Below are 25,944 nucleotides of genomic sequence, written 5' to 3'. Positions count from 1 at the left end.
TTGTGGCCTTCTTAACGACGCCCGACGACATCACTGCTGCTGGTCTGGTTGCTCCAGACTGGCCCTTGCTTCCTTCTTCAAGAGAAGCACCCCGGACCCACCTGGTCCACTCTAGACGCCATTTTGAGTCCACCGCGTGGGCTTGAATTTGCCAAGGCTTTGTTGCCCAATCCTGGGTCCAGCGACGCCGACAGCTTCATCCATCGTGGGACAGCTCGCTCCTCCATCCTGGTCGCCGACAACGCCTCCTGGTCCGTGAGATCTGCAGAGCACAGCGTCACCCACTCACCTAGTCGAGGTGACTACCATCCGGTGCCCTCCTGGTGCCACCTGACTACTGGCTAGTAGTCTCGAACTTGGTCCCCTCTGCTTTCAGGTATCGTCCATCTTCAAGATCCAGGCTTGGATCACTTCGAACTCTCTTCACTGGTCGCCTGCCAGCATCTTTCTTCCAGGCTCCTGGTCCGTCTACGAGGATTCCCGACGTCTTTTGAGACATATGCAGCTGCAGCCCCTGGGCTAGGTAACTTCGGCATTTCGGTGCCCCAGCATAGCCTCACTATCCAAGGGTCAGAATCCACTTTCGTTTTCCTCCCACCAGGTCGGGTTCGCCCGAGAACACTAACTCTGTGAAATCTAGCTACCATAGACTTTGTTCCGCATCACGCGTGAGAGTGCACACTCTGCACCCGAGTCCCCTGGGTCTCCTAGAAGTAATCTGAAGATTCTATAGTCAAGATCTAGCGATTCCAAAGCCTATTAGTACTGTACTTACCTGCTAGTAATTTCGCATTCCACTTTCAGAGTATATGGTTTTCCGTGCCCCTCGGGCATTTGTACATACTGTGCTAACTTAAGTATTTTCGTAAGAGTTTTGTTTTGTGCTTAGTACCCTGTCCTCATAAAGAGTACAGGGCTGTTGTGATTCTTAATAAATATCCTGTTTCTTTTCATAACACTTGTGTGGTGTCCTTTCACTTGGTGTTCAAGGGGTATATGTGTGGTATAACAGCTGGCTTAACACGCCCTCTCAAGTCTTTAGCCTTAGACTGCTCGTATCCACGCTACTAGGATAGCTGGTCTATAAGGTTGACTTACAACCAATCATCAATAAGGGTTGCTGGACTGATACATAGTGTTCACTAGAATAGTGAGCACTGCATATCACATCCCCGACCGTGTGTATGGCCTTGTAGATATGGGTCTGCACTCAGCATCACCGATGCGTAAAATAAAAGTGATGCAAAGCCGGTGCAATGGGCCTGTAAATAAGCCCATCTGACTTCGTACATCTCCAAAGTACAGTCGTCGACGGAGATCACTATATTGAATCTCAACGCACAAAAAAACTGCATTTGTCATTCCCTTACGCCAAGCTATGAGCTTCCCATGACATAAAACAATCACCTGAACAGCACTGGTATCTCTGCATTACAGTCCCTGTCTGTGTGTTTGTCCACCGCAGTCTAGTCACGCATCATGCGGGCTGTAAGTAGGCCCCTGGCGGCATTTGCAGGCCCACCAGCGGTAGGACTGGAGAGTAGGGGCACAGCTGGGCCAGCCCCAGCGAACTGTGCCCAACATTGTTGTGTGATTTGCAGTAGTGTGGGTGTTGGTACTTTAGTGGGGCATGCCCCCAGCCCGAGCCGCAGCAGCCATCCACAATTAGGGGGTTCACCAGAGGGCCCCAGTTTCACTCTGTAGCTGTCCTCCAGCCAGCTGTCCAGCCATGGTGTGTGTGCTGCTATGTGGCACAGCTCAAGGTGATTGACCCGCAGTTCACCTTCTAGTGTCGGTGCTGAATAGTGCGCAGCTATGCCCTGAAATAATGCCATCCCAATTGATTACCACAGCAAGGTGTATAGAGAACAAAACCAAGACCGGGGTTTCCGGGGCGGGATTTGCAAAATAATAAAGCAGTCTGGGCAGGATCATCATGTTCGTAAGTGATACTCGTGCCATCAAAAGTGAGCCTCAGTGTGCGTCAGAATACCACCCTCGCTCGTCGGGATCTGAGCGCACCCCCAGGTTTACCCTCCCGCTGTGCGTGTCCTTAAAGAAAACTCAGAACCCGACATCAGGGAACGTTCAGGGTTTCTACGATATCTTATTACGTGGATCCCCTAGGTGGAACTGTGGTAATCTCACGCATCCCCGGGTGGGACTGCGGTGATCTATTTTATCCCCCAGGGTGGAACTTTGGTGATCTCATGGAACCCCTCGGTTGGGACTGTAGTGATCTCATGGATCCCCTCGTATGGGGCTGCAGTGATCTAATGGATCCCCCTGTGTGGGACTGCAGTGATCTCATGGATCCCCATGGGTGGGACTGTGGATCCCCATGGGTGGGACTGTGGATCCCCATGGTGGGACTGTGTTGATCTTGTGGATCCCTGCAATTGGGACTAGAGCAATCTCATGGATCCCTCATGTGGGGCTGCAGTGATCTTGTGGATCCCCTCAGGTAGGACTGGGGAGATCTTGTGGATGCCTGTGGGTGGGACTGTGGTGATCTTGTGGATACCCTGTGGTGTGACTGCGGTGATCTATTGGATCCCCTCGTGTGGGGATGCAGTGATCTCATGGATCCCTAGGTGGGACTGTGGTGATCTTGTGGATCCCTGCAGGTGGGACTGCGGTGATCTCATGGATCCCCGCGGGTAACACTGTGGTGATCTCATGGATCCCCGCGGGTGGGACTGTGGTGATCTCCCTAACTGGGAAGACGCAGGACTTCTCCTAGCTGGTACATAAGCCCGTCGCTTCTCCCAGACATTTGAGCATCAAGACCCGTTAGGGCACCCCCTTGTGCAGGCATGCAGAAGAATAGGAGCATGTCGCCCATGCATAGCGAGATGTCATGTTCTCCGTCATGAAGCCATGTACATAGGCCCCTCCCTTTCTGCCAAACTGCATCAGAAAACAGCTCTACGGCCAATGCATACAGCAAGATCTGGGCTACAGTGTCTCCATGTCCTGTCTGAGGTAGCAGGCTTGCAAAGTTAAAAATATCAAAGATATGGCTTTCATTTCCTGCTAGAGAAGAGGAACTGACTTTGATGGTGAAATAAACCTACGCTGAAGTTTGCTGCAGAAGAGTGAAAAACGCGGACCACAGACCCAGGATCTCTGACTTTGTGAATCTCGATGGGGTACAAGATGTTTGCCCTGTTTTTACCAGTCCCGGGCTCCCTTATATAGCAGTGTTACCCATTTGGCTCACTCTGGGCCCATGGTCATAAAGGTCATAATGTTTTGTATGTTTCTCCACTGTAAGGTATCAAAGGCCTTACGCAAACCCACTGATAGACCCACTGCCTTTGGGGCTGTATCCCCTGCAACACTCTGTCCAGGCGCTGGATGTTCAGAGAGGTGCTGCGAAGCAGAATAACGCCATTCTGATCCTCGTGGATCAAGAAGTATATATGGGGTTGTAGGCGGGTAGCCTGGACTTTGCTAAGGATTTTGTAATCTAATGTGAGCATTGACAGGGGGCAATATGAAGAGGTGTCCACTGGGTCTTTCTTGGGCTTCAATAAAGCCATCAACAGTGCTTCTCAACAGGTTGGCGTTAGGGCACTCGCCTCCCACACCGCATTATATAGAGTCGCCTGTTAGGGTACCAGCGCTAAGTAGAACAAATAGTAAAATTCCCCAGGCAGCCATCCACCCAGCGGACTTCCCTAATGCTAAATACTTAATGACTCCCATGATCTCAGGCTCCGAAGTCAATTGGCCAAGGTCCCACTGGGCTGCATCTGAGAGGTCAGGCAGGGTCACCCCAGCCAGGAACCCCTTAATCATATTTTCCATCGCTAGGCCCGGGCCCCACACAAAGTTGTGTAGTAGTGCACAACCTCCCGGTTAATGTTGGATTGAGTATGTAGCAACATATCGTCTGCTGTCCGGAGTGTGTTTTTTACTGCTAACTAGCGCTCTGTGGAGTCGAGTGATGACAACATCTTCCCAAACATGCCTACCCTGCATGTGATCTAGCTACATGTTCTTTGTAGAAGAAAATGTCCAGATGACATATTGTTGTCCTATTGAGATGCAACGAGTGAGACTCGCCCCCTTCCTCGCAGATCCCAACCCACCACCTACGGAATGCCCCAGGGATCCACCCTTCCTCCTTCCCTCAGGCTTTCCACCCTTTATTCAGAATTCCGCAAATCCTTAAAAACATTTCTGTTTACTCAAGCATTTCCACGTTAGTTGGCCGGTTCCTCACTCCCCCTTGGTTTTGTGTCCTAGCGCCAAGAAACCATGTGGTGTATATGCGCTTTATAAATATTTTATTTCAATTTCATTTTCACCCTCAGCTCCACGCTGTTCAACATCTACATGGCCCCGCTAGTCACCATCGTCAGAAACTACAGAATAAACATCATCTCTTACGGCAATGACTTCACACTCATTCTCTCCCTCTCCAATGAACACGACAAGGCCAGACACAACTTCCACGAAGGCATGAAAGCAGTCGCCGACTGGATGAGAGACAGCTGCCTTCAACTCAACACACACAAGACAGAAGTACTCATCATTGGTCCTCAACCGAACGCATGGAGCAACTCCTGGAAGTCTCCCACCCTCGGAAACCCACCTACCCCCGCCAACCAAGCCCGCAACCATGGAATCATCCTGGACCCCAACGTCAGCATGAACCATCAGATCAACATAGTCACCTCCACCTGCTTCCGCACCCTCCGACTCCTACGCAAGACCTTCAAATGGCTATCCCTCGAACATAGAAAGACCGACACACACGCCCTCATCTCCAGCAGGCTGGACTACGGCATCGCACTCTACACCGGAATCAACAAAAAACTCACCAGCAAATTGCAAAACATCCAGAACGCCACCACCAGACTAATCCTCAACCCACCCCAACACTGCCATGTTTTGCAACACTTACATACACTGCACTGGCTCCCCACAGAGAAAAGAATCACTTTCAGGATCCTCACTCACGCACACGAAGTCCTCCACAACACCGGACCAGCCTATCTGAACCAGCAGCTAAACCACCCCGTACCCCACAGGGCCCTACAGTCAGCCCAGCTCTCTCTCTCGCAGAAGTACCCCGCATCAGGAAAACCAGAACAGGAGGACGCTCCTTCTCCTACCTCGCCAATGCCCGGAATACCCTACCCTTCCACATCAGACATAGCACCTCCCTCCCTAGCTTCACGAAGGAACCGAAGACTTGGCTTTTTCAATCCACCTCACTGCCACACGCTACACTCCTCCCCCAGCACCGGAGACCCTAACGGGAGAGTAGCTGTGCTTCATAAACGTTGATTGATTGATTGATGCTCACACTGAGGAGTTCTGGAAGACAGGTGGAGTCTAGCAGAGATGCAACCTCTTGGGCTTGCATCCTCGTCTCTAGGTTATTAAACTCAGACTCTAGATTTTTGCATACCCCAGGTTGTATGGCCATACACCGGCCCCTAATCACCACCTTAAATGCCTCCCTGAACACTGCTATCAGCACTGAGTCCTGATTATGAGAGAAATAATTACTAATCACTTCCCATAGGGAGCCATGAAATACCGCGTCAGACCGAAATTCCGGTCAGAGTTGCCATGTCGGGATCGGGGTCTGCCACCTCCATAGTGCAAGCACAACATGAGCGGATTATATATAAGTACGGCCCAGATATTCTGGCTGCGTAGCCTGGTCTGTGACTGCTGGAGATGCTGAGATCCCATCCAGTTGCACATAGAAGGCATGCACTGGCGAGTAAAACAAATGCACCAGCTTCAAGCCATGGTGGAGCCACCAAACGTTCATGGAAGGTGGCGGCTGTTTCCAGATGGAGAAAAGGAAGAATTGGAAAAAGGAGGAATAGATAACAAAATATTAAGCAAGTAGGGGACTACAGATTCTCCGATCTCCGTGGCCTTAGTCCACTAATCTAATACTGTCAATTTTAGTAACCATCACTACTCAAAGAGGGCGTGATTACATATTTTTTTTACTGTAATCACAAACGGTTATTTTCCGTAGGTTCTTTTCTTTTTTTATCAAATGTATACACTATACACCAATATACATACATATGTACACAAATATATCCAACAATATGAACACAAAACAAAACATCAATTTGTACAAAAAACAAATCACAAATAATTTCTTCTTCACCCAACAAAAATACTGCTTGGTGTCTTCCTATACAATCTAGAAGGTAAACATAGAGGTAGTCAGACACAAGTGGTTCCAAGAGTAATTACACAGAACCTGAAAAAAATGTGTCAAATGGTCATAAATTCCAAAACATTTTAACATAAAGACTCCTCTGTAGGGAAAGTGTCGACGTGGTCGCGTTTCGGCCTTCCAACAAATCTGGCCTCCTCAGGACAGGGTGATAAAGGACCTAAAAGAATATATATAACACCATATATAATACATGTAAAATCAACTGCCAAGTTCTCTGTGCCCCATACCACCTAAATCCAAATCCGTCCCCATCCAAACCACACGTGCGTTTACCAGAACCAGAGCATATGTCAAGACCAATATCCAACAACTAGAAGATGAAAAACACCCAAAGGATTTATCCCCAGAATATATAAAGGCAATAACGAGAAACAAGTAGTCCTAGTCCCATCACCTCCACAATGACTGCATGCTTGGCAAGCCCAAGTGAAAAAAAAATAAATAAATCACATTTATTAGATCCACAGGAGACCCAAGCACTCCGTGAAAATATCATCACCCGGCAGTCAAACCGGCCAAAGTGAGGAAAATAATCAATTCAAGATCAAACACTTACTCCTGGAGCCAATCCAATGACACCCTACGCGGGGACTCACAGTAGTCAGAAAATCTGTCATAGACAAGGACACTCAGTAAGGACGGCAAGCTATTATTACGACAAGGCACATATACCACAAGTCACCCCACACTGCAGACCCTTATCCCCAAGTGTCATACCTTAACGAGAAACTAGCTTCGTTTAGTTCCAAGTACGAAAAGGCCGGCGGGCGGAAAGGGAGGAAGGGGAGCCGTTGCGGGAATCCTGCTCCGCAGTCACAATATCCCTCAATCACCGGTTCTAAACAGGGGAACACACAAACACTGCTCAGTTCGAAGAATATATATACACACACGAGATGCGAATAGAACTAAATACAGCGCGTGCATGGCACACATCCTAATTTAAACACCACGTATTACCAAAACGCTGCCTCACCTTCACTCAATGTCGGTCCAGTTCCTTAACCAAAACGGATGGGCGCCATCATAGTAAATCAATTTAAAATTTGCTAACATTCGTGCCAAGAATTTTTAATTCTATTAAGGAAAGGAGGCGAGGATTATGCTTTCTCATTTCTTTACTGTAAAAAACACAGCAGCCAATAAGAACACAGTAAAGAAAACAAAAAACTACATTTCCCATGAGTACCATAGATACCATAGAGGCTTAGACAGTATAAAAGGTACCATAGAGGACAAAACTTCCTCTTTCTTTGTTCAGAACAGTTCAACAATAAATGAAAGTCTCAACAATCCAAATGAATGATGAAGGAAATCACGAAGCGCAGGCATCGGAATGCAGAACGAGGAAACCGAAGTGGAGGAGCGTCTACGCAGAGCATCAACTCCTGGCACGTGGAACACGAGAGCAGCAACTCATTTAGGGTCTGAACCTGAAAGGTAAATCAGAGCCGTAATAACCAACACCCACGAATGTACGAACCATAATAGACATAAGGGGTGGGAAAAAACAAGGCAGCTAACAGCATGAAGCATCATAAACAATACAAGTGCACCCAATCAGTATAACAATGCAATGCAGATATAAACAAGGGTGGGATAATCCTCGCCTCCTGTCCTTAATAGAATTGAAAATTCTTGGCACGAATGTTAGCAAATTTTAATTTCTATGGCAGGACGGAGGCTCCGATTATGCTTGTTCAAAGCTTATCCACCACAACAGAAGCAACATCAACAATAGGTTTGAAATAAAATGTTTTAAACACTGACTCCAAAGACCAATCAGCGGCCTTCATGATATCCTGGAGGCCGACCCCCAAGGAAAAAGCCTTAGAGGCCATAGCTCCCCGAGCAGAGTGAGCCCCAAAGACGGAAACGTCAATGCCAGCCTCCAACATGAGCCAGCGCACCCAACGTGCCAATGTTGCAGGAGCGACAGGCTTAAAATGCTTCTGCAAAGCTATAAGCAGTTGACCTTGGAAATCATGTCAAAAAGGTGCAGTACTCACCTCGTAATCCTTGATGCATTGAACCACACAAAGCTTTGGATTGTGTGGAAAAGAAGTGTAAGACACAGAAGACGTGTTACATTTAGTACGGCGAGATATGGTAAAGGAAACACCCTCCGGAGAAAACGTGCGTCCAGCAAGATCTAAAGCTCGAACATCTGAGACGCGTTTGCAGGACAACAGGCACAGCAACATAGTTAGCTTGGCAGACAACTGTTTGCAAGATAACAAAGCATTGGAAGGCCATGAATTCAAGAAACGCAAAACCACAGAGACATCCCATAAGGCAACATACTTAGGACAAGGAGGTTTAACCATCCGAATGCCTCTGAGTAATTTGGAAACCAAAGGATGTTCCCCAATAGGTTTACTATCAACAGGAACATGGCCAGCTTAAATTGCAGAACGAAAGTTATTTACCGTTCTGTATGCCAAACCAGATGAAGCAAGAGATGCGAGAAAATTCAGAACTAAAGGGACATCTGCAGAAGAGGGATTCACTGACCATTGTGAACACCAATCACACCATCGTTTCCAAGCTGACGCATAACGTTTATGTGTGTTGGGGGCCCATGCTTCACCGATAAATCTGGCAGCGTCTGAAGAAAGGCCTGGGATTTGCCAGCGTCCCCCGAAATCTGCCACGCTACAAGACGGAGATGACCCGAAAGTATGAGGGGGTGAGGTTCTAGAAGAGGGTCCAGCAACAGGTTCCACTTGCTGGGGAGAAGGAGCGGCGGAGAGCAGCTCATTTCCAGAAGAACCGGAAACCACGCCTGGGCTCTCCAAAGAGGAGTGATGAGAATGAGCTCCGAAAGAAAGTGCCTCGTGCGGGGCAGAACTCTGGGAATCATCACGAAGGGAGGAAATGCATAGCACAGGAGAGGAGGCCAAGACTGGAGAAACGCATCCGTGGCCAGAGCCTCCGGATCCGGGCGCCAACTGAAAAACAGAGGAAGCTGTTTGTTCAGGCGAGAGGCAAATAGGTCTAGGTGACAACGTCCCCAGATCCGGGACAACATCCGAAACACTCGAGGGTGGAGTCGCCAATTGCTGTAATCCCGCAGATGGCGAGAATTCCAATCCGCTATTCGATTGTCGCGACCAGGGAGGTATTCGGCAATAACTGTGATCTGACGTTGCAAACAAAGATGCCAAAAGTCCTTCACAATCTCTGCTAGGAGTTTGGACTTGGTACCCCCGAGCTTGTTGACATATCTCACCGCTGAGATATTGTCCATGCGGAGGAGAATGCAACAGTTCGACGCCTGAGGGGTAAGACAACGAATTGCGAAGGAGCCCGCAAGAAGCTCCAAGCAATTCATGTGAAGGGATAGCTCCTTCTGAGACCAACGGCCCCCCGTTGCCAGAGGACCGCATCGGGCTCCCCAACCCCAAAGACTCGCATCCGACTCTATCACCACATCCGAAGTTTTCCCGAACAGCGCTCGACCGTTCCAAGACTCCATGTGGTCCAGCCACCACAACATCTCCCAGCGAGCATCCTCCGAAAGAGGAATGAGGTCAGAGTAACGAAGACCCTTCTGAAGATGCCTGATCTTGAGGCGCTGAAGAGCTCCATAGTGTAAGGGACCCGGGAAAATCGCTTGGATCAAAGAGGACAACAGACCTACAATTTGAGCCACCGACCGCAACAAGACCATCTGTTTGGACAGCACCATGCGCAACTCCCGTTTGATCGCTCTGATCTTCTGACCAGGTAGAAGGAGCTGGCAGGCAACCGAGTCGATGTGGAACCCGAGAAAGTTCATCGTCTGCGAGGGCTGAAAATCGGATTTCAGAGGATTCACAAGAAACCCGAGAGACTGTAAGAGTTCTATGGACCACTGTAAATGAAGTTGCAAAAGGAGAGGGCATTGGGCCATAAGAAGAATGTCATCGAGGTAGACAATCAAGCGGACCCCACGGGTTCGCAAAGATTCCACCACCGGACGCAGCAACTTCGTGAAGCACCCCGGAGCCGAGGAGAGACCGAATGGGAGGACAGTGTACTCGAACCACTTCCCTAGCCATTGAAACTGGAGGAAGCGACGATGAGAACCATATATTGGAACAGACAGGTAAGCGTCCTTCAGGTCGAGACGGACCATCCAGTCCCCTTCCTGAAGCAGGTCTCTTAGAAGATGGATACCCTCCATCTTGAAGTGACGGTATACCACTCCACCACTCCGCCGTTGAAGTCCTTCAGATTGAGGACCAGACGGGAACCTCCTCCCTTTTTCTCCACCAGGAAAACATTGCTGACGAAGCCGTCGGGATGACGGGAAGAAGGAACGATGGCCCTTTTGGCCAGAAGAGAATCGATTTCCTCGGAGATGAATGCCTGATCTTGTTGGGAAAAAACATGGGGTAGAGGAAGACGGAGTTGGAGAGGGTGTTCGTAAAACTCGAGCTTGTAACCTTGCACCGTCTCCAACACCCAAGCATCGCTTGAGATTAGCTGCCAATTGTGGAGAAAATATCTCAACCTGCCCCCCAAAACAACCTCGGAGGCCAGAATCAAGCTCACCTGAGTTCGAGGAATTGTGACGTCCACCTTGGGATCCTCCGTAACCTCCTTTGGTACTGTCCTCTCCCTTTGCGTGAAGGATAGAACTTGGATTTTCCTGAACTGTAATTGTCCTGTCCGCCACCCCGTTGGGACTGCCCACCACGTTGGGTAGGTTGGTTGGCTCCCCGGCCGGACGAACGTCCCCTTCGCCCCGCCCGTCCGAAAACCGGGCGGAAAGCCCGACGCAGATTGGACTGTGTTTTATCTAGGCCACTAAAAGTTGCCACAAACTTAGTAAGCTCCTTGAGAAAAGGATGGCCAAAAAGCAAACCCTGAGCCACTGGACCAGATTCTGATGGAGCAAGGTCAGTCAATTTTGGGTCCAGTATGAGGAGAAAGGAGCGACGGCGCTCACACGATATGGCGCAATTGGCATTGCCCAATATGCAGATGGCCCTCTGAGACCATCTCACCAGTTCATCAGGGTCGATTAGAGCGTTAGACTCCTTTGCGCGATACGCAAGGTTCAGAATTTTAGTGAGGTGGAGAGAGTCTTCGCAAGTTTAGCGAAATCTGTATGATGAGGATTTTTTGGAGACTTCTTAGAATGTCCAGAGGAAGTAGGTAACCAACCCTGTTGAGTGGCATAGTCTGACAAATGCCGTTTCAGAGGGGCAATGGCATGAAATAAGGCTTGACCCATGTAATCGGCATCCACTGAGCCTGAGGGCTCCTCTTCATCATAATAGTACTCCTCATCTTCATAATAGTCTCCCATGATGCCAAATAAATTTGGAGTATGCCCACTTGGGGAGAAAAAAGAATATCAACAACCCAAAGGGCAATGCAGGGGGAGTGCAACCCCAAAGCAAGCCAAAGCACAACAGGAACGAGCCTGACAGCACTTTAAAATTAATTAAGTGTGGAAGGAGGGCTTGCTTCAAAACGAAGAACACACGAGGCAAAGCCTATGCATAATTTTACAACCCCTATCTTATTGTAAACAGGGGCGTTTGAGGAGGCAAAACGACCTGGCAATGGGCAAAGGCTGTAGAATCCGTATTCATTAAACTCCTGAGGAGAAACGCTGTCTCTGCGCACCAAAAGACGTTTGCCGGAGCAGAAAGTCAACAAAAGGCACTGCGCATGCGCCAGAACAGCTGCGCCGGCCGATAGAGAGATACGCGAGCCACACGCGCGTCTCTCAGCCCCCACTCCCGCCCCACAATACACTGAAACAGGCGCGGACGACGCGCGCCTGCAACCGGGGGGTGAGCGCACCCCCCCGAAGCACAAGTGGCGAAATTAAACCAGCTGAGAAACGGCAAGTAAATAAGCAGAAAAAGCTGCACAATACAATACAACTAGCGTACAGGATAAGAGCAATAGCATAAGCACAATAGTAGTACTACAAGAAAAAGTGCACCTAACTGGCTGCGAAGCAGTAAAGAAAGAGGAAGTGTTGTCCTCTATGGTACCTTTTATACTGTCTAAGCCTCTATGGTATCTATGGTACTCATGGGAAATGTAGTTTTTTGTTTTCTTTACTGTGTTCTTATTGGCTGCTGTGTTTTTTACAGTAAAGAAATGAGAAAGCATAATCGGAGCCTCCGTCCTGCCATAGAATTACCGGCAAGTACGTGGCTGCCCACTAGCTCTCCTGTAAGATAGGCGGAGGCATCCCACGTGACCACAACGCACAATGTAGGGTCACGGACAACAAAAGAGGACTCTACACCACCAATACACTAGACCCGGAAATGCGGTATACAAGAACGAAAACGTTTGTCAATGGAAGACAGACTATATATCACTATGGCCAACTCAAGCAACATTGCCAGAATAACCATATGCGCCAAAAAATGTTTTTAAAAAAATCAGATACCCGTCTAAAGGACACAAAAAGTGCAAAACAACCATAAATCAACATACCTACTACACAGTGCTCATAGTCTATCAAACCTATAGGTGATGACCAGAAGAGGATTCGGGGATACAAAGGGGGAACAGAGATAGACGTACAATCTCAAGACAAATTACACAGTGAACATAGATAAACCCTACATTACAATACTCACAACATTATATTGAACAAAAAAATCTGTTCAACAAGTATATGCACATTCAAGTATATTCAACTACATTCACAGAATCACATAACATACTGTATGGGGGAGACAAGGAGGGTTCAGCAATTCAAAACATCAAGTCTTAGTTGACACTGAGTTTATTACCTTATAAGCGCCCAGTTTCGTCCCGATCATTCAAGCCAGATCTCGCAGTTTCATATTTTTCAATCATACGTGCCTCAAGTTTATTCAGTGCCATTTGTACATTTACCTTACTTTGAGCTTTTACGACCAGCAGGACTGACCACTTGATGTCATTTTCATTGTGGTCACATTCCAAAAAATGATGCACCAATGGAGCGCCCTGTGTTTTGCATCTAATTCTTGACTGGTGTTGGATGATTCGCATTTGAACATTCTGAGAAGTTTGTCCTATGTACGATTTATCGCACGGACATGTGAGGCAATACACCACGTTTTTGGTGTTACAGTTTGAAAATCCAATTGGGTGTGTATGTGGCCATTTATTGTCACAGATTTCGAGTTGGTAGTCAGCATACACACCACACATCCATTGCATTTAAAACGTCCCCACTAATGGAGGCAGGCTCAACATACTTCTCAGATCCCCTTCTCCGGGGGCATCCTAGTTGCTTTGACCAGATGTTGTCTGATATTTTTGCCTTTACGAAATGCGAACAAAGGTTGGGGGATATCAAACTGTTGGATCAATCTCCAGTTTTTTAGGATGATCTGCTTGATCCTATTGGCCTTAGGGTTGTATGTAAGGACACACGTCATCCTATCCGTGTCTTGTTTTTCTTCAGGGCTCAACAGGGTCTCGCGTGGGGTAAACCACGCTCTTTTAAGCGCTGCTCTCGCCAGCTTTTTAGGGTACCCCCTATTACACAACTTGGTTTGCAATTTCTCGGCATTATCAACGTAGTCGGTTTTGCTGGTGCAGTTAGCCTAATCCTAAATTACTGCCCATAGGGCAAGTTCTCCTTGAGGGTCCTGGGGTGTCCACTATCAAAATGAAGTAATGTATTTCGATCTGTGGGCTTAGAATAAAGGCACACCTCTAACTTCTTCTTTGTGAGCCACACAGAGATCAAGAAAGTTGATTGAAGAATTGCTATGGGTAATGGAGAATTTCAAATCGGCAGAACGTACATTAAGCCAATTGTGAAACAATAAAAGTTGTTCCTCAGTTCCCGACCATATCATAAAAATATCGTCGATGAATCGACTCCAACGCGCTATGATATTTAAAGGGGGTGGTCCCCAGGAAGATGTATTTTTTCTCAAACATATCCATGACTAAATTTGCGATTTCTGGGGCAAAACAACAGCCCATGGCTACTCCTTTTATTTGCATAAATAACTCATTCTTAAATGCAAAAAAAATTGTTCTTCAAACAAATTTTAGCCAGGGTTGCGATAAACTGTGTGGGTACTGAATGCGGTCTCGGTCTCCCATCCAACACTGTATCTAGAACAAAGAGGGCTTCCTCCTGCGGAATATTCGTATATAAGCTTTCAATATTGAAAGTGACCAACAACTGGTGGTCACAATCAAATATTGAATCTTCAATTTTGGTAATGAAATCCATAGAGTCCCTAATATAAGCTTCTGTGAGTGGAAGAAAAGGTTTTATGAACACGTCAATATATTTAGCAAGGGGTTCCAATAAGGAACCACAGGCTGCAATGATCGGGCGTCCAGGAGGGTGACTGGTGTCCTTATGGACTTTGGGTAAAACATAAATGTTTGGGATCTTTTGTGTCGTTGAATTTAAGTATTCATATTCCTTCTTGCAGATATATCCCTCATTCAAGGCTTGAGTGGTTACGTGCAAGATTTGGGCCTTCAGTCTAGGTGTAGGGTGTTCACTAATGGGACGATAATTTTCTCTATTTTGGGTTTGTTTCAAAATCACATTGTCATACTCATCTGTGTCCCATAGAACAATGCCCCCTCCCCTTATCCGCAGGTTTTATTACAGTAAGGGGGTTATTGGACAAGTCTCTTAGCGTTACCATTTCTTGTCTAGAGAAATTAGATTTGAAGAATGTTTTCTTACGGCTGAAGTCATCAATTTCTTTCAATATTTGTTCTTCAAAATAAAGAATTTCATCCAGCATAGTCGCACTATCGGGGCAAAGGTGGATTTTTTATGTAATCCACTGTTATTCAATTCAGTCATATCCTCTGCACCAGAAGAAAATATTTTCAGTCTGATTTTCAGCAAAAAGTGTAAGACTTCCGTCTTGGTATTCACCGGATCCTGTGCAACCAAAGGGACAAAGGAGAGACCCTTAAGCAGCACTCGTTCTTCCATACTAGTCAAGGGATGTTTAGAAAGATTGTAAATTGGGATCAATTCGTGACCACCATTCTGCATATTATTGTGGTCACCGTTTATCTGTTGTATGATCTGTGTCTGGTTCTGAAATCTCCATGGTCTGGCACTGGTGGCGGTGGCGCCCTCCATTCTCCTCTGTAACCCCTTCCCCGGTGCCCTCTGCCTAAAAAAGGAAGGGATCTTGGGTATTGGAAGTAGGTCTGGTATGGCTGGTATTTCCAGCTGTTTCCAGATGGGGCAGTCTATTAGTGGAGGGATGATCTGTTTATTGGTATGCATGCCACACAATTGAAATCACATCCCAGGATCCTGGAAGCTGGCAAGGATATACTTAAGTGCGGTGCCAAGGATTCCAGGAATGCGGTCTGATTGATATTGAGGGAATAGATGCTGCCTTCTCCAAAGGTCTCTGCAAGGGTGCCAGCAAGCAGTAGGCATGGCCCTTCATCGTCAGTGAGCTGGGACTCGCAGAGGAAGTGGAGCCCCGCACAGATCCATATGAGTATGTCCCTGCGAAAGAGTTTCCTGGAGGAATGCGATGTCCACCCCCCTCGGCACCAAGTAATAATGCATCAGGTGTCATTTACGACCAAGAGCATCCCCATGACATTGCAGGTGAGGATCATGTCACAGAGGGTTTGCGTGGACATATGGTGTGTCTCCTTGGCATTTTAGTATGACCCAGCAGAAAGCCATGGGCCACAAACACATCGAAGCGAGGCCCAAAATTATGCCAACTACATCTCTACAAGTTTATGAGCCTGCGACACAATCCATGGGTGGGTGCTCAGGAATGGCCATGGACCATTCGGTCTAAGCTTCCCTAAAGCAGAGTAATGCAAGGCAGAGTATTGGCCGGAATTACTTTTGGTTACAAACCAAAACAAATCACCATTTGAATTGGTTTGTGAAGACCAACCTAGATTTTGCTTCAGGTCTGTGTTAGATGAGTGATGCAAACTCGATGCAAAATCTTTCTGTATCTGGGCTACAGCGTCTCCATGTCCTGTATGAGATAGCAGGCTTGCAAAGTTAAAAATATAACCAAAGGCATGGCAATCGTTTCCTGCTAGAGAAGAGGAACTGACTAGGATGGCAAAATAAACCCACGCAGAAGTTTTCTGCAGAAGAGTGACCAACTCTAACCACAGGCCCTGGGTGTCACAGCTGGTGAGAGAGGATGCGGTATCCCTGCAGCTGAGGGCTGGAGGAGACTGGAGAGAAGCCAAGAGCAGGCACTCTCACTGCACACAGGAAGGGATCATATTGTGGAAGGCTCAGGAGTCCTGTTTCTGCAGACAAGAGAGTACACAGCGTGAGAGAGACACTCTAAATGCACACTGGATTGTGACAGGAGCGGATTGAGAAAGGCTTAGGAGTCCTGTCTCCGCAGACAGGGGAGTGAGGACACACAGCAGGTTCTCACACTGAACTCTTCTTCCAGCTCAAGTGTGAGCTCAGCTCGTGGTGTTTGAAGCACAATGGTGAATTCCCTGAAGAGCTGGCGGCAGGGTGGACGAGTTCATGGCGGCTGGGGCTGGATCCACACAGGTGAGGCAAGTGACGGGTGAGACACCATGACCGGTGCCTGTAATTTCTGCACACAGAAGATTCCAGGGTCACACATTGTGTCATTTAGAGACAGAAGACACTGACCTCACTGTGAGAAGTTGGCCTGGTATATGATGCTCACTAGTTATAGTGATCACCTTGTACCATGCCAAGCAACCCTTATGGTGTGGGTTGTAAGTCAACCTTATAGACCAGCTATCCTAGTGGTAGCGTGGACAAAGCAGTCTTAGGCTAAACTCTGTATAGGCATGTGAAGCAAGCTGTTTTACCAAATACACTCTCCTTGAATACCAAATGAAAGGACACCACACAGATATATATTGAAAATATTTATGTATTTATTTACTAAAAGTACCCCCTATACTCTTTATGAGCACAGAAGCAAATGCGTTAAAACAAGACACTGTTTAAATATACAAAAGTTGCACAAATATGGATAGGCCCTGGTGGCCGCTCAAACCATATACTAAAATAATGGTATAAGAACCACTATTCGGAAAAGGAAAAGGCCTAGGGCCTGGGGAATCGGTGGGACTACAAGGAGCTAACAATAGTTAGTGACCAGGAGGCCCACGGAGTGCGTGTGCAGTGCTGAAAGTTACACGCGGGCGCCCATAGACTTTCAATGGGTGCGTAAAAAGTACAAAGTTACTGCAAAGGGAATCTTCCGGGTGGACTAGAACCTAACAACTGGAAACCTAGACACTAGAGATTTTCTCTACACAGGAGCACCAGAGTGCCAGCGTTACCTCACCCACAGGAAGCGGGTGCATAGGTGTGAAAGTGTGTCGGGTTTCGTCGTGCAGTTCAATGGAGCCTGAAGATGAAGATGCTGCAGGCGGCCAGCCCAGAAGAGTTCCGGTGGATCCAAGGGTGGATCGGAAGAGGTGAAGACCTGAAAGCAGAGGGGACAATGTTCAAAGTCACTAGCCAGTGACCGGCGTGGAACCAGGAAGGAACCAGGCGATGTCGGGTGCCAACAGGTGAAGAAGTGAAGCTTGTCTCTGCAGCCACGTGGACACGAAGAGGTCAGCGATGTCCAGGAGTCGATCACGAGCTTTCCCACAAAGGCTCTAGCTGATGGCGGTGTCGGCTTCTTTATTGGAGCAAACAGGCCTTGGATAATGCAAGCCACCCAGGAATCGAAGTGGGCTTCTTTCTCTAACCGGCAGGGTCAGAGGGGCTGCTTCTTTTCAGGGAAGCAAGGGCCAGTCTGGAGCAACCAGACCAGCAGTGTTGTTTCAAGTTTTTGTCGCCAAGATGGCCACTAGCCAACGGACCAGTGACCGGGATGACGCGTCGAGTGGCAAAATGCAAAAGTGCCCCACGCAGATCTCGTGGATGCAGGAGGGCTCACCTTCGGTGCAGATGCTGCTCGGTGGTGGGGCTTCTCAGACCCCAGAGCACAGCATTGAGGATGCCTCGGGTGCTGCGCAGTCAGCTTCTCGTGAATCTTCCAAGATGGCCGGTCCCACGTCTCTCGGTGCCTCCACGGGTCTCTTCTTTTCAGGGACTGTGGATCGGGCTCTGAGATGTCTAGGAATCCTGGTCTTGTCAGGCTCTGGGCTCGGGCTCCGGCGGGAGGTGGCGGCAAAGCAGATGTTGAGTTGCTGGGTGGTGCCTGTGTTCACAGGGTGGTCACTACTTGGCCACAAGGGAGATTCTCTTTAGTCTTCTGTGCAGCAGAATGTCGAAGTCCAGTTTTCTTCTTAGTTGCAAGTCGAGTTCAGGATGATCTGAAGTCTTAGGACACAGCTCCTACTCTTAAACCAAATCTAGGGGCCGGATCACCTGCTAGGTCCCTCCTCTGGGTGGGACCAGGAAGGGGGGTGGTTACACCCCCTTTCCGTTGTCCAGTTTTGCGCCAGGACTGGGGCTGGAAAGCCCCAGCTCTGGTTTGAACTGGCATATGCACAGGGACACCTTGTGTGCCCCAGGCATGTCTCAATCTATTCAGCCCTCCCAAACCCACTACACAAAATCCTGTCTGGGGTGGTGCAAGCACCTCCCCAGACAGGAGACCCTTTGTCCAAGCCTCCCAAGCTGGAAGGACTCCCAGCTGCAGGAGGTCAGACTTGTGTCTGTGGTGGCAGCATCCATTTTGTGATGCTGAGGCTCATGTTTAACTTTACCCGGGTTTCAGGTTAGGTACATGTCGTGTCCCTCTAGAAGGGTGGAATGCTACCCCCGTTGCCAGAATTGGCGAGGGGGTAGTATTCCAATTCGTATGACACCTTACTCGACATGTTTTGATAAAGCCAAACCAAAGATAGCATTTAACCGTGAGGTTCATAATGCACTTAAGAGTATATGGTATGGCAATATTATGAAACAGCTAAAGGACATGGTTCCGAAAGCGGCAGACAGGCTCAGCTCATGCCAGAGCACCATCTCACATGAAACCAAGCACTCTGCCTCCAGGATTGCCAAGGCCTGCCAAAGGAGTGACTTATAGGTTACCATGTGTCCATATATGTTAGATATAGATATACTATATCTAAGTAAGAGGTGATTACACCAACTTACCCCAGCTGAGTGAACAGCCAGTTGTGTCAAATAGCATAGGCCAGGCCAGGGGTGGCACAATACATGCTGCAGCCCCTGGTAGGCCTGGGTTACACCTATGCCCTGGGTACCTAGGGTACCCTGTTACAGTGGCCTATAAGGTGAACCAGTTCCAATTGGTAATGCACCTAGAGTGCATTGGAGTCCATTTTAAGGAGAGAGCAATTAGCCTGGGGCCCTGAATAGCAGGAGCCCAGGCCACCTAAGTAAAAAACCAGCTAAACACTAGGCAAAAAGTTGGGGGCAACCATAGTCAGATATCCACCTTCCTACACTCACATCATTACTAATTAATTGCTGTGTCGGTAGCTCCTAAATCTAAGATTGTGGAAAGCCATGTCTCCCATGATTGACGTAAGCATGACGTAGGCAGGGAGATAAAAGAGGCAGGCGTGTTTCTGAATTGTTCTTAAATATGTCCTTTCATTGTTTGTATAATGCACTTAAAGGACCTTGAGAAGTCTTCCAAAAACATAGGTTGTGAATTAAAGAGGTGACGGAGTAACACCGGATGAGTGTTCCTACAGTTAGTGCACTACAGTTACAAGATGTGTACTATTTGTGTGCACTATTGTTCCTAATTGTGAACTACTCGTGAACCATTGTTATAAGGTGATCTAATGCCTCCTAATCTCCAGGGCGAGAGTTGTTTACTGTCCATGACCTCCATCCGGGGCCAGGTGCCCTGGTATCTGGGAGACATTCATCTCTCTGCATGACCTTCATGAGACCTTGATCCACAAGGAGATGAACTGGGAGAAGGTGAAGAGTAGGGAGCCTGATGTGTGGACAAAGCCCTCTCCAGAAAAGGACGGCCTTGTGGAATAGTGGTGGGTGGTCCTTGCGACCACCACCACCCTGCACTGAGGATTCCCCCCGCCATCCTAATTTGGCAGGCAGGGCCCGTCACCTCACGGCTGGAGGTGGCGGGCCTTCCGCCATCGTAATGACCCCCTATATTTTTACAAACGATATTAAACACTTCTATATTTTTTTTAATCAATATTAATCACCTAAAATAGATATTCTTGACCACCAGGATTTTTCTGTTGATATTCCTACCAACAATATTTTTCCCATGATATTTGAGCAATTCAATATTTCTTCCTCAATATTCTTTCTCTGCACCATAACTGCCCTATTGAACTCACACTCTTTCCCATAGTCAACAGATTCTTGAAACTCTTGGCCAGCACTTAGGCCATAACTCCACCACATATTTTATAAGATTCACCAGAGAAACCCTCTGCCTCTGGTTCCTCTGTCTATCGGTCCTCGATGCATCTTCGGTGATCTCCGCCTGGATGCCCTCATCGGGGACAGGAATCGCTTTATAAATCTACTGATTGAATAATTGAATGATTGATCTCCCAAACGCCCCCCCTATCTCTTGCCCAACCTTCAGAATTCTTACTTTTGAAGGTATTCCTGAACGTGAGTCGAGCCTTGCTATGATCTCTCTGACATGTAAGGGGCCTGGTGGGAGTGGAGAACTCCCCTTACTTGCTCTGTTGTGTGGGTTGTACTCCTCACCTTTGTGTCCTGAAAGTGTCTATTGCCATCTCTCTCATCTTCAGTTGTACCGCTGAGGACCGTCCTTCCTTCTCCTCCTCTTGTGCGATGCTCTTTTCATTGCAAGGTCCTAAATTACAGACTTCACTTCCTTTTCACATACAAAGCTCCAGCGAGCAGTGGGTGTCCTTCCTTCCTTCAGATGTTTCTGCTGCGATTCTCATAGGAAGGGATTGAAAGTATTTGGAATGAACTCTACAAGCAATGAGAATCCACGGATCAATAACATGTGGTGATAAACGCTCTACTGAAGACAGGTTAGTAGCAGTCATCCTCAAGCTAGCCTCAGAACCACGCTCATCAAAAGGGGTTGGCCACACTGTGATAGGCATTGTTCCCGTCCAATAGGCAACAAGCCTGCGTAACAGGCATGTCCCTCCTCCAATGGGAAGTGCAAGCTGTGGGTGGGCCGAGACGTGCGCGGCTGTTCAATGCTCTTCACTTCTCCTTAAGTAACTAAGCTTGGATGGTCATGAAAGGTGACACAAGGACAACGCAAAGTCAACAATAAGATTTGCAAAGCCACGCAAGGGAGATTTGTGCCACATCGCACAGCTTTGTAAAGAAATGCAACACAATGTAGTTACACGTGCTGCGTTTCACTGCATTTCTACTTGGGGGGCATTATATGGGTGGGGTGTTGCCATGCGTCCACCCATGGATGATGGCACATTCCCATATTTACAACGACGAGTAAACCAGGGGATGTGTGAACATTGGAGTGGATCGAGGAGAAGCCTCTTTATTTCTCCTCATTATTTTCTCTTTCCACAGGAGCCGCATTCTGCAGCGCACATAGAAAGAGAACATAAACAAGCTAATTAGGTAACAGGGAAGCAGGGCGCACAGCTAGGAGTATGGCTTATAGTAAATTCCTCACGTATCTAAGTGGATTGCTACTAGGCTGGAAAGGGGGGTTACCCAACCCCCTTAAAACCCCCTGGACAAGTCCAAGAATAACGCTTATAAACAATCCTGCCGAGCAATCAGAATTCAAACGATATTTATAAACATCAAATATACTTTAAAGAAAATCAATTTGGCAAGTGTGAGAGCAAAAAGTCCAGAATTTCATCAAATAATTATTCAGACTCCCGGGTCTTATGATACATTGATCCGTATTTTAATTTCAATTCCTCAAAGTCCAATCCAAGTGATGTTCAGATAAAGAATCAATCCAAGGTTCAAGTTACAATGTTCAGAAAACAATCAGAGTTCCCAATGAAAACAATCACTGCAGCCAACACGTGTTTCTGTCGGCGACACTCGACAGAGCCGGACTCGAGATACGTGAAGTCGGGAAGGGGGATACAGAACCTGATATAGAAGATATGGTGATATAAACACGGATTTGGATGTTGAATGTTAACTACAACAACCCGACCGCACTGAAATACTGTTTCTGCAAATCTTGGAACTAACATACAAAATAGATGAATGAGATGAACGAAGACTAGGAGAGAAAAGCCCTGAGGAAGTTATGTGGCATGAGATTAATGCCCTACGAAACACGTGTTGGCTGCAGTGATTGTTTTCATTGGGAACTCTGATTGTTTTCTGAACATTGTAACTTGAACCTTGGATTGATTCTTTATCTGAACATCACTTGGATTGGACTTTGAGGAATTGAAATTAAAATACGGATCAATGTATCATAAGACCCGGGAGTCTGAATAATTATTGGATGAAATTCTGGACTTTTTGCTCTCACACTTGCCAAATTGATTTTCTTTAAAGTATATTTGATGTTTATAAATATCGTTTGAATTCTGATTGCTCGGCAGGATTGTTTAGAAAGAGAACATGTCTTGATGCCTTCATTTTGTGCAGGAAGTTATAATTTCCAGCAAAAAAACAATCATGTTTATACTGCAGGCGCTATTGTGCACCTTGGGGCCTGCGTTGGCGCTAGGCAGCACACCGTGCACCAGTGCAAGGAGAGAGCTGGAATGATCCATATCTTTGTAAATAGTGTGTATTTCTGCTCCCTCCCTTTCACGCAGCGCAGAAGCGTTGCTTGGGGCGCTGCAGGGCGTGAAAGGTTAGTAAATGTGCCCTGCATGAGGTGAGACCCTGCAGACAGGTCACTCTGTTCCAGAGACCCTCAGATCTCCAAACCCATAGATTTATTGATCTAGTCCAGTGAGGCGGCTTCGAGGAGGGGATTGATGAGATCCAGACCCCTGGTATTGCCAATATCTGCCATCAGGGCTGGTGGGGGAAGTGACCCGTCTTTCATGGTAGGCGTGGCCACCTCTGTGACCCTACAGCTGACTCCACGGCCCCCCCCTTGTGTCTGTCCAGAAGTAAAGGTTGATGGGTTAAACTCCTGAAGCCTTTGTAATGGACATTAGGGGTCTCGGGTCAGTGATGCTGCCAAGGTTTGTGGAGACTGGTCCAGGTTACTGAGTTAACAAGGAGTAGAGTAAAGAGACAAGACCCTTGTTTACATCACACTCTCTGTGAGAGCAGGACACAGGCTGGGTTTATGGGAGCTTGAGTAAACAGTGTTTGAGATTTTGTATTATATGTTAACCTGGGAATAGGATTATGGTATTAACTGGGGGAATAATCGTGTATATTTTCTCGAATGAATTGTGATAATTGTGTATTTATTTGAAATAAGTTGTATAGGACTTCAAGTGTAGTAGTTGTTGTAGCTCTGCGCTGATATTGTGATGCATTTGTGTAATCCATTCATCTAGTTACAGTCGCCTTTGTCTCTCCGCACCCACTGGCATCTGTTGTTTTTGAGGTTCAGCCGCAGCGCCTCTAATGTTGTTTCTCTTCTGTGTTTTCTTTCAGCCTGGGTGACGTCAGTCTGGGTGACGTCATTGTTCCAGTGCACAGCGGCGCAGCTGTCAATCACTCCAGATGTGGTGACCGCGGCGGTGGGAGAAACCGTCACCCTGTCTCTGCGGTACGAGGGGCGCTTACTGTACTGTGCCTGGTACAGGGACAGAGGGACAGGCTGGGGTGACCTCATCCTCGGTCTCCTTCACAGCGATCCTCCTGTCTACGGTCCTCAATCCACCGGCCGAGAGTCTCTGCTCCCGGACGGGTCTCTGCGGATCACAGATGTGCAGACGAATCACAGCGGAAACTACACCGTGCAAATGAGGATAGACCCGGGGGGGATACAGGAGGCCACAGCACAGCTCAGAGTGCACGGTAAGGTCGGTCACACCTGTCCTGGCACTGCCACCCAGGCCTGGTTCTACGGTGGTGCGATGGGTGCCACCGCACCGGGCGCTGACTTGGGGGCATCATTTTCTCAAGTATATCATCATTTTAAAAGCACCTCCTGCTGCGGCGTTTCTGGCCTCCAGTAATTTTAAGGCATCAGTTAAAATGTCAAGGAAACTCCGGTGATTACTCGTCTTCCTGGAGAGAGACCGGAGGTTTGCCTGGTGGAGCTTTGTCTCATCCTAAGGTAGTGCAGAGGGTTAATGTGCCTGCTGCTAAGAACGTGTGCGATGCAAAGAACAAAGTGCATATAATGTAAATAGGTCAGTGGGTTCCTGCTTTTTCAAGAGAGCTCCTTTTGTTACTTGTCCTTTATAAGTCAAAATTCTAATATAGAACATTGAGCTATTAACTGCAATCAAAGAGCTGCAAACTGCGAGGTATATGTTAGAGCTATATGGTTTTTGCCCAGTCTTTCATCATCCTAATCTTGCCCAAAGGGTTCATTTGATTAGAAAACAATTCTTATTATTAAAGAGAACCCCTAACCATGATGTTATGTTTTACATTCTGTATTAGCGCCTTACCAGAATAAGGACTCTTGAACTATATTGCCTGCCAGTATCGATGGCATGTCACGCCTACACCACTCCTTGGGGTCCTGTCTGTTGTAACATTTCCTATACACTAATTTACACACATATCATTGTCTCTGTGCAATGTGTGTGTGATGTAAAGTGCTCTGACACCTTACACTGGTATGAGAGGTGCTATAAATCGAAATGAATCTGAGAGACAGTGGTTACGGAGACTTGAGGGGGTACCGTTAAAGGGTGTGAGTGAGGGAATCCGTGGCCGAGGTGCTCATTGGGGGGCGCCAACAGACATTGTCTCACAGGGTGCCACCAGTGTACAGGCCGGCCCTGCTGCCACCTGCACACACTTGTCTTACTCCAGGAGCTCGGGGTCTTGTGTGACCCTCGGACACTTGTCTTACTCCAGGAGCTCGGGGTCTTGTGTGACCCTCGGACACTTGTCTCACTCCAGGAGCTCAGGGTCTTGTGTGACCCTCGGACACTTGTCTCACTCCAGGAGCTCGGGGTCTTGTGTGTGACCCTCAGACACTTGTCTTACTCCAGGAGCTCGGGGTCTTGTGTGAGCCCCGGACACTTGTCTTACTCCAGGAGCTCTGGGTCTTGTGTGACCCTCAGACACTTGTCTTACTCCAGGAGCTCAGGGTCTTGTGTGACCTTCGGACACTTGTCTCACTCCAGGAGCTCGGGGTCTTGTGTGACCCTCGGACACTTGTCTCACTCCAGGAGCTCGGGGTCTTGTGTGACCCTCGGACACTTGTCTTTCTCCTGGAGCTCGGGGTCTTGTGTGATCCTCGGACACTTGTCTTACTCCAGGAGCTCGGGGTCTTGTTTGACCCTCGGACACTTGTCTTACTCCAGGAGCTCGGGGTCTTGTGTGACCCTCGGACACTTGTCTTACTCCAGGAGCTCGGGGTCTTGTGTGACTCTCGGACACTTATCTTACTCCAGGAGCTCTGGGTCTTGTGTGACCCTCGGACACTTGTCTTACTCTTGGAGATCGGGGTCTTGTGTGTGATCCTCGGACACTTGTCTTACTCCAGGAGCTCGGGTCTTGTGTGACTCTCGGACACTTGTCTTACTCCAGGAGCTCGGGGTCTTGTGTGACCCTCGTACACTTGTCTTACTCCAGGAGCTCAGGGTCTTGTGTGACCCTCGGACACTCGTCTCACTCCAGGAGCTCTGGGTCTTGTGTGACCCTCGGACACTTGTCTTACTCCAGGAGCTCGGGGTCTTGTGTGACTCTCGGACACTTGTCTTACTCCAGGAGCTCG

The 25,944-nt window shown here is 47.9% G+C and overlaps 1 protein-coding gene and 1 long non-coding RNA gene across 2 annotated transcripts in view; one reads left to right on the top strand and one right to left on the bottom strand.

The window, feature by feature from the left end:
- Positions 1–6,054: 6,054 nt before the first annotated feature.
- Positions 6,055–7,266, bottom strand: LOC147706623 (uncharacterized). Its single transcript, XR_015297357.1, has 4 exons — positions 7,203–7,266; positions 6,944–7,064; positions 6,783–6,836; positions 6,055–6,383 (listed from the first exon to the last, which is right to left on the bottom strand). It is a non-coding gene; the product is annotated as an uncharacterized LOC147706623 (long non-coding RNA).
- Positions 7,267–16,428: 9,162 nt separating this feature from the next.
- The window catches only part of LOC147706622 (uncharacterized), a 182,268-nt gene continuing 172,752 nt past the window's right edge, over positions 16,429–25,944 (top strand). Inside the window, exons 1-2 of the mRNA XM_086929106.1 lie at positions 16,429–16,733; positions 23,697–24,062. Coding sequence (XP_086785232.1) covers positions 16,664–16,733; positions 23,697–24,062 — 436 coding nt within the window. The 5' untranslated portion in view covers positions 16,429–16,663. The remainder of the gene's footprint in view (positions 16,734–23,696; positions 24,063–25,944) is intronic.

This window comes from Lissotriton vulgaris, chromosome 7, assembly GCF_964263255.1.
Source record: "Lissotriton vulgaris chromosome 7, aLisVul1.2, whole genome shotgun sequence".
In the NCBI taxonomy this organism is placed as follows: domain Eukaryota; kingdom Metazoa; phylum Chordata; class Amphibia; order Caudata; family Salamandridae; genus Lissotriton; species Lissotriton vulgaris.
This window is presented reverse-complemented; position numbering and strand designations above follow the sequence as displayed.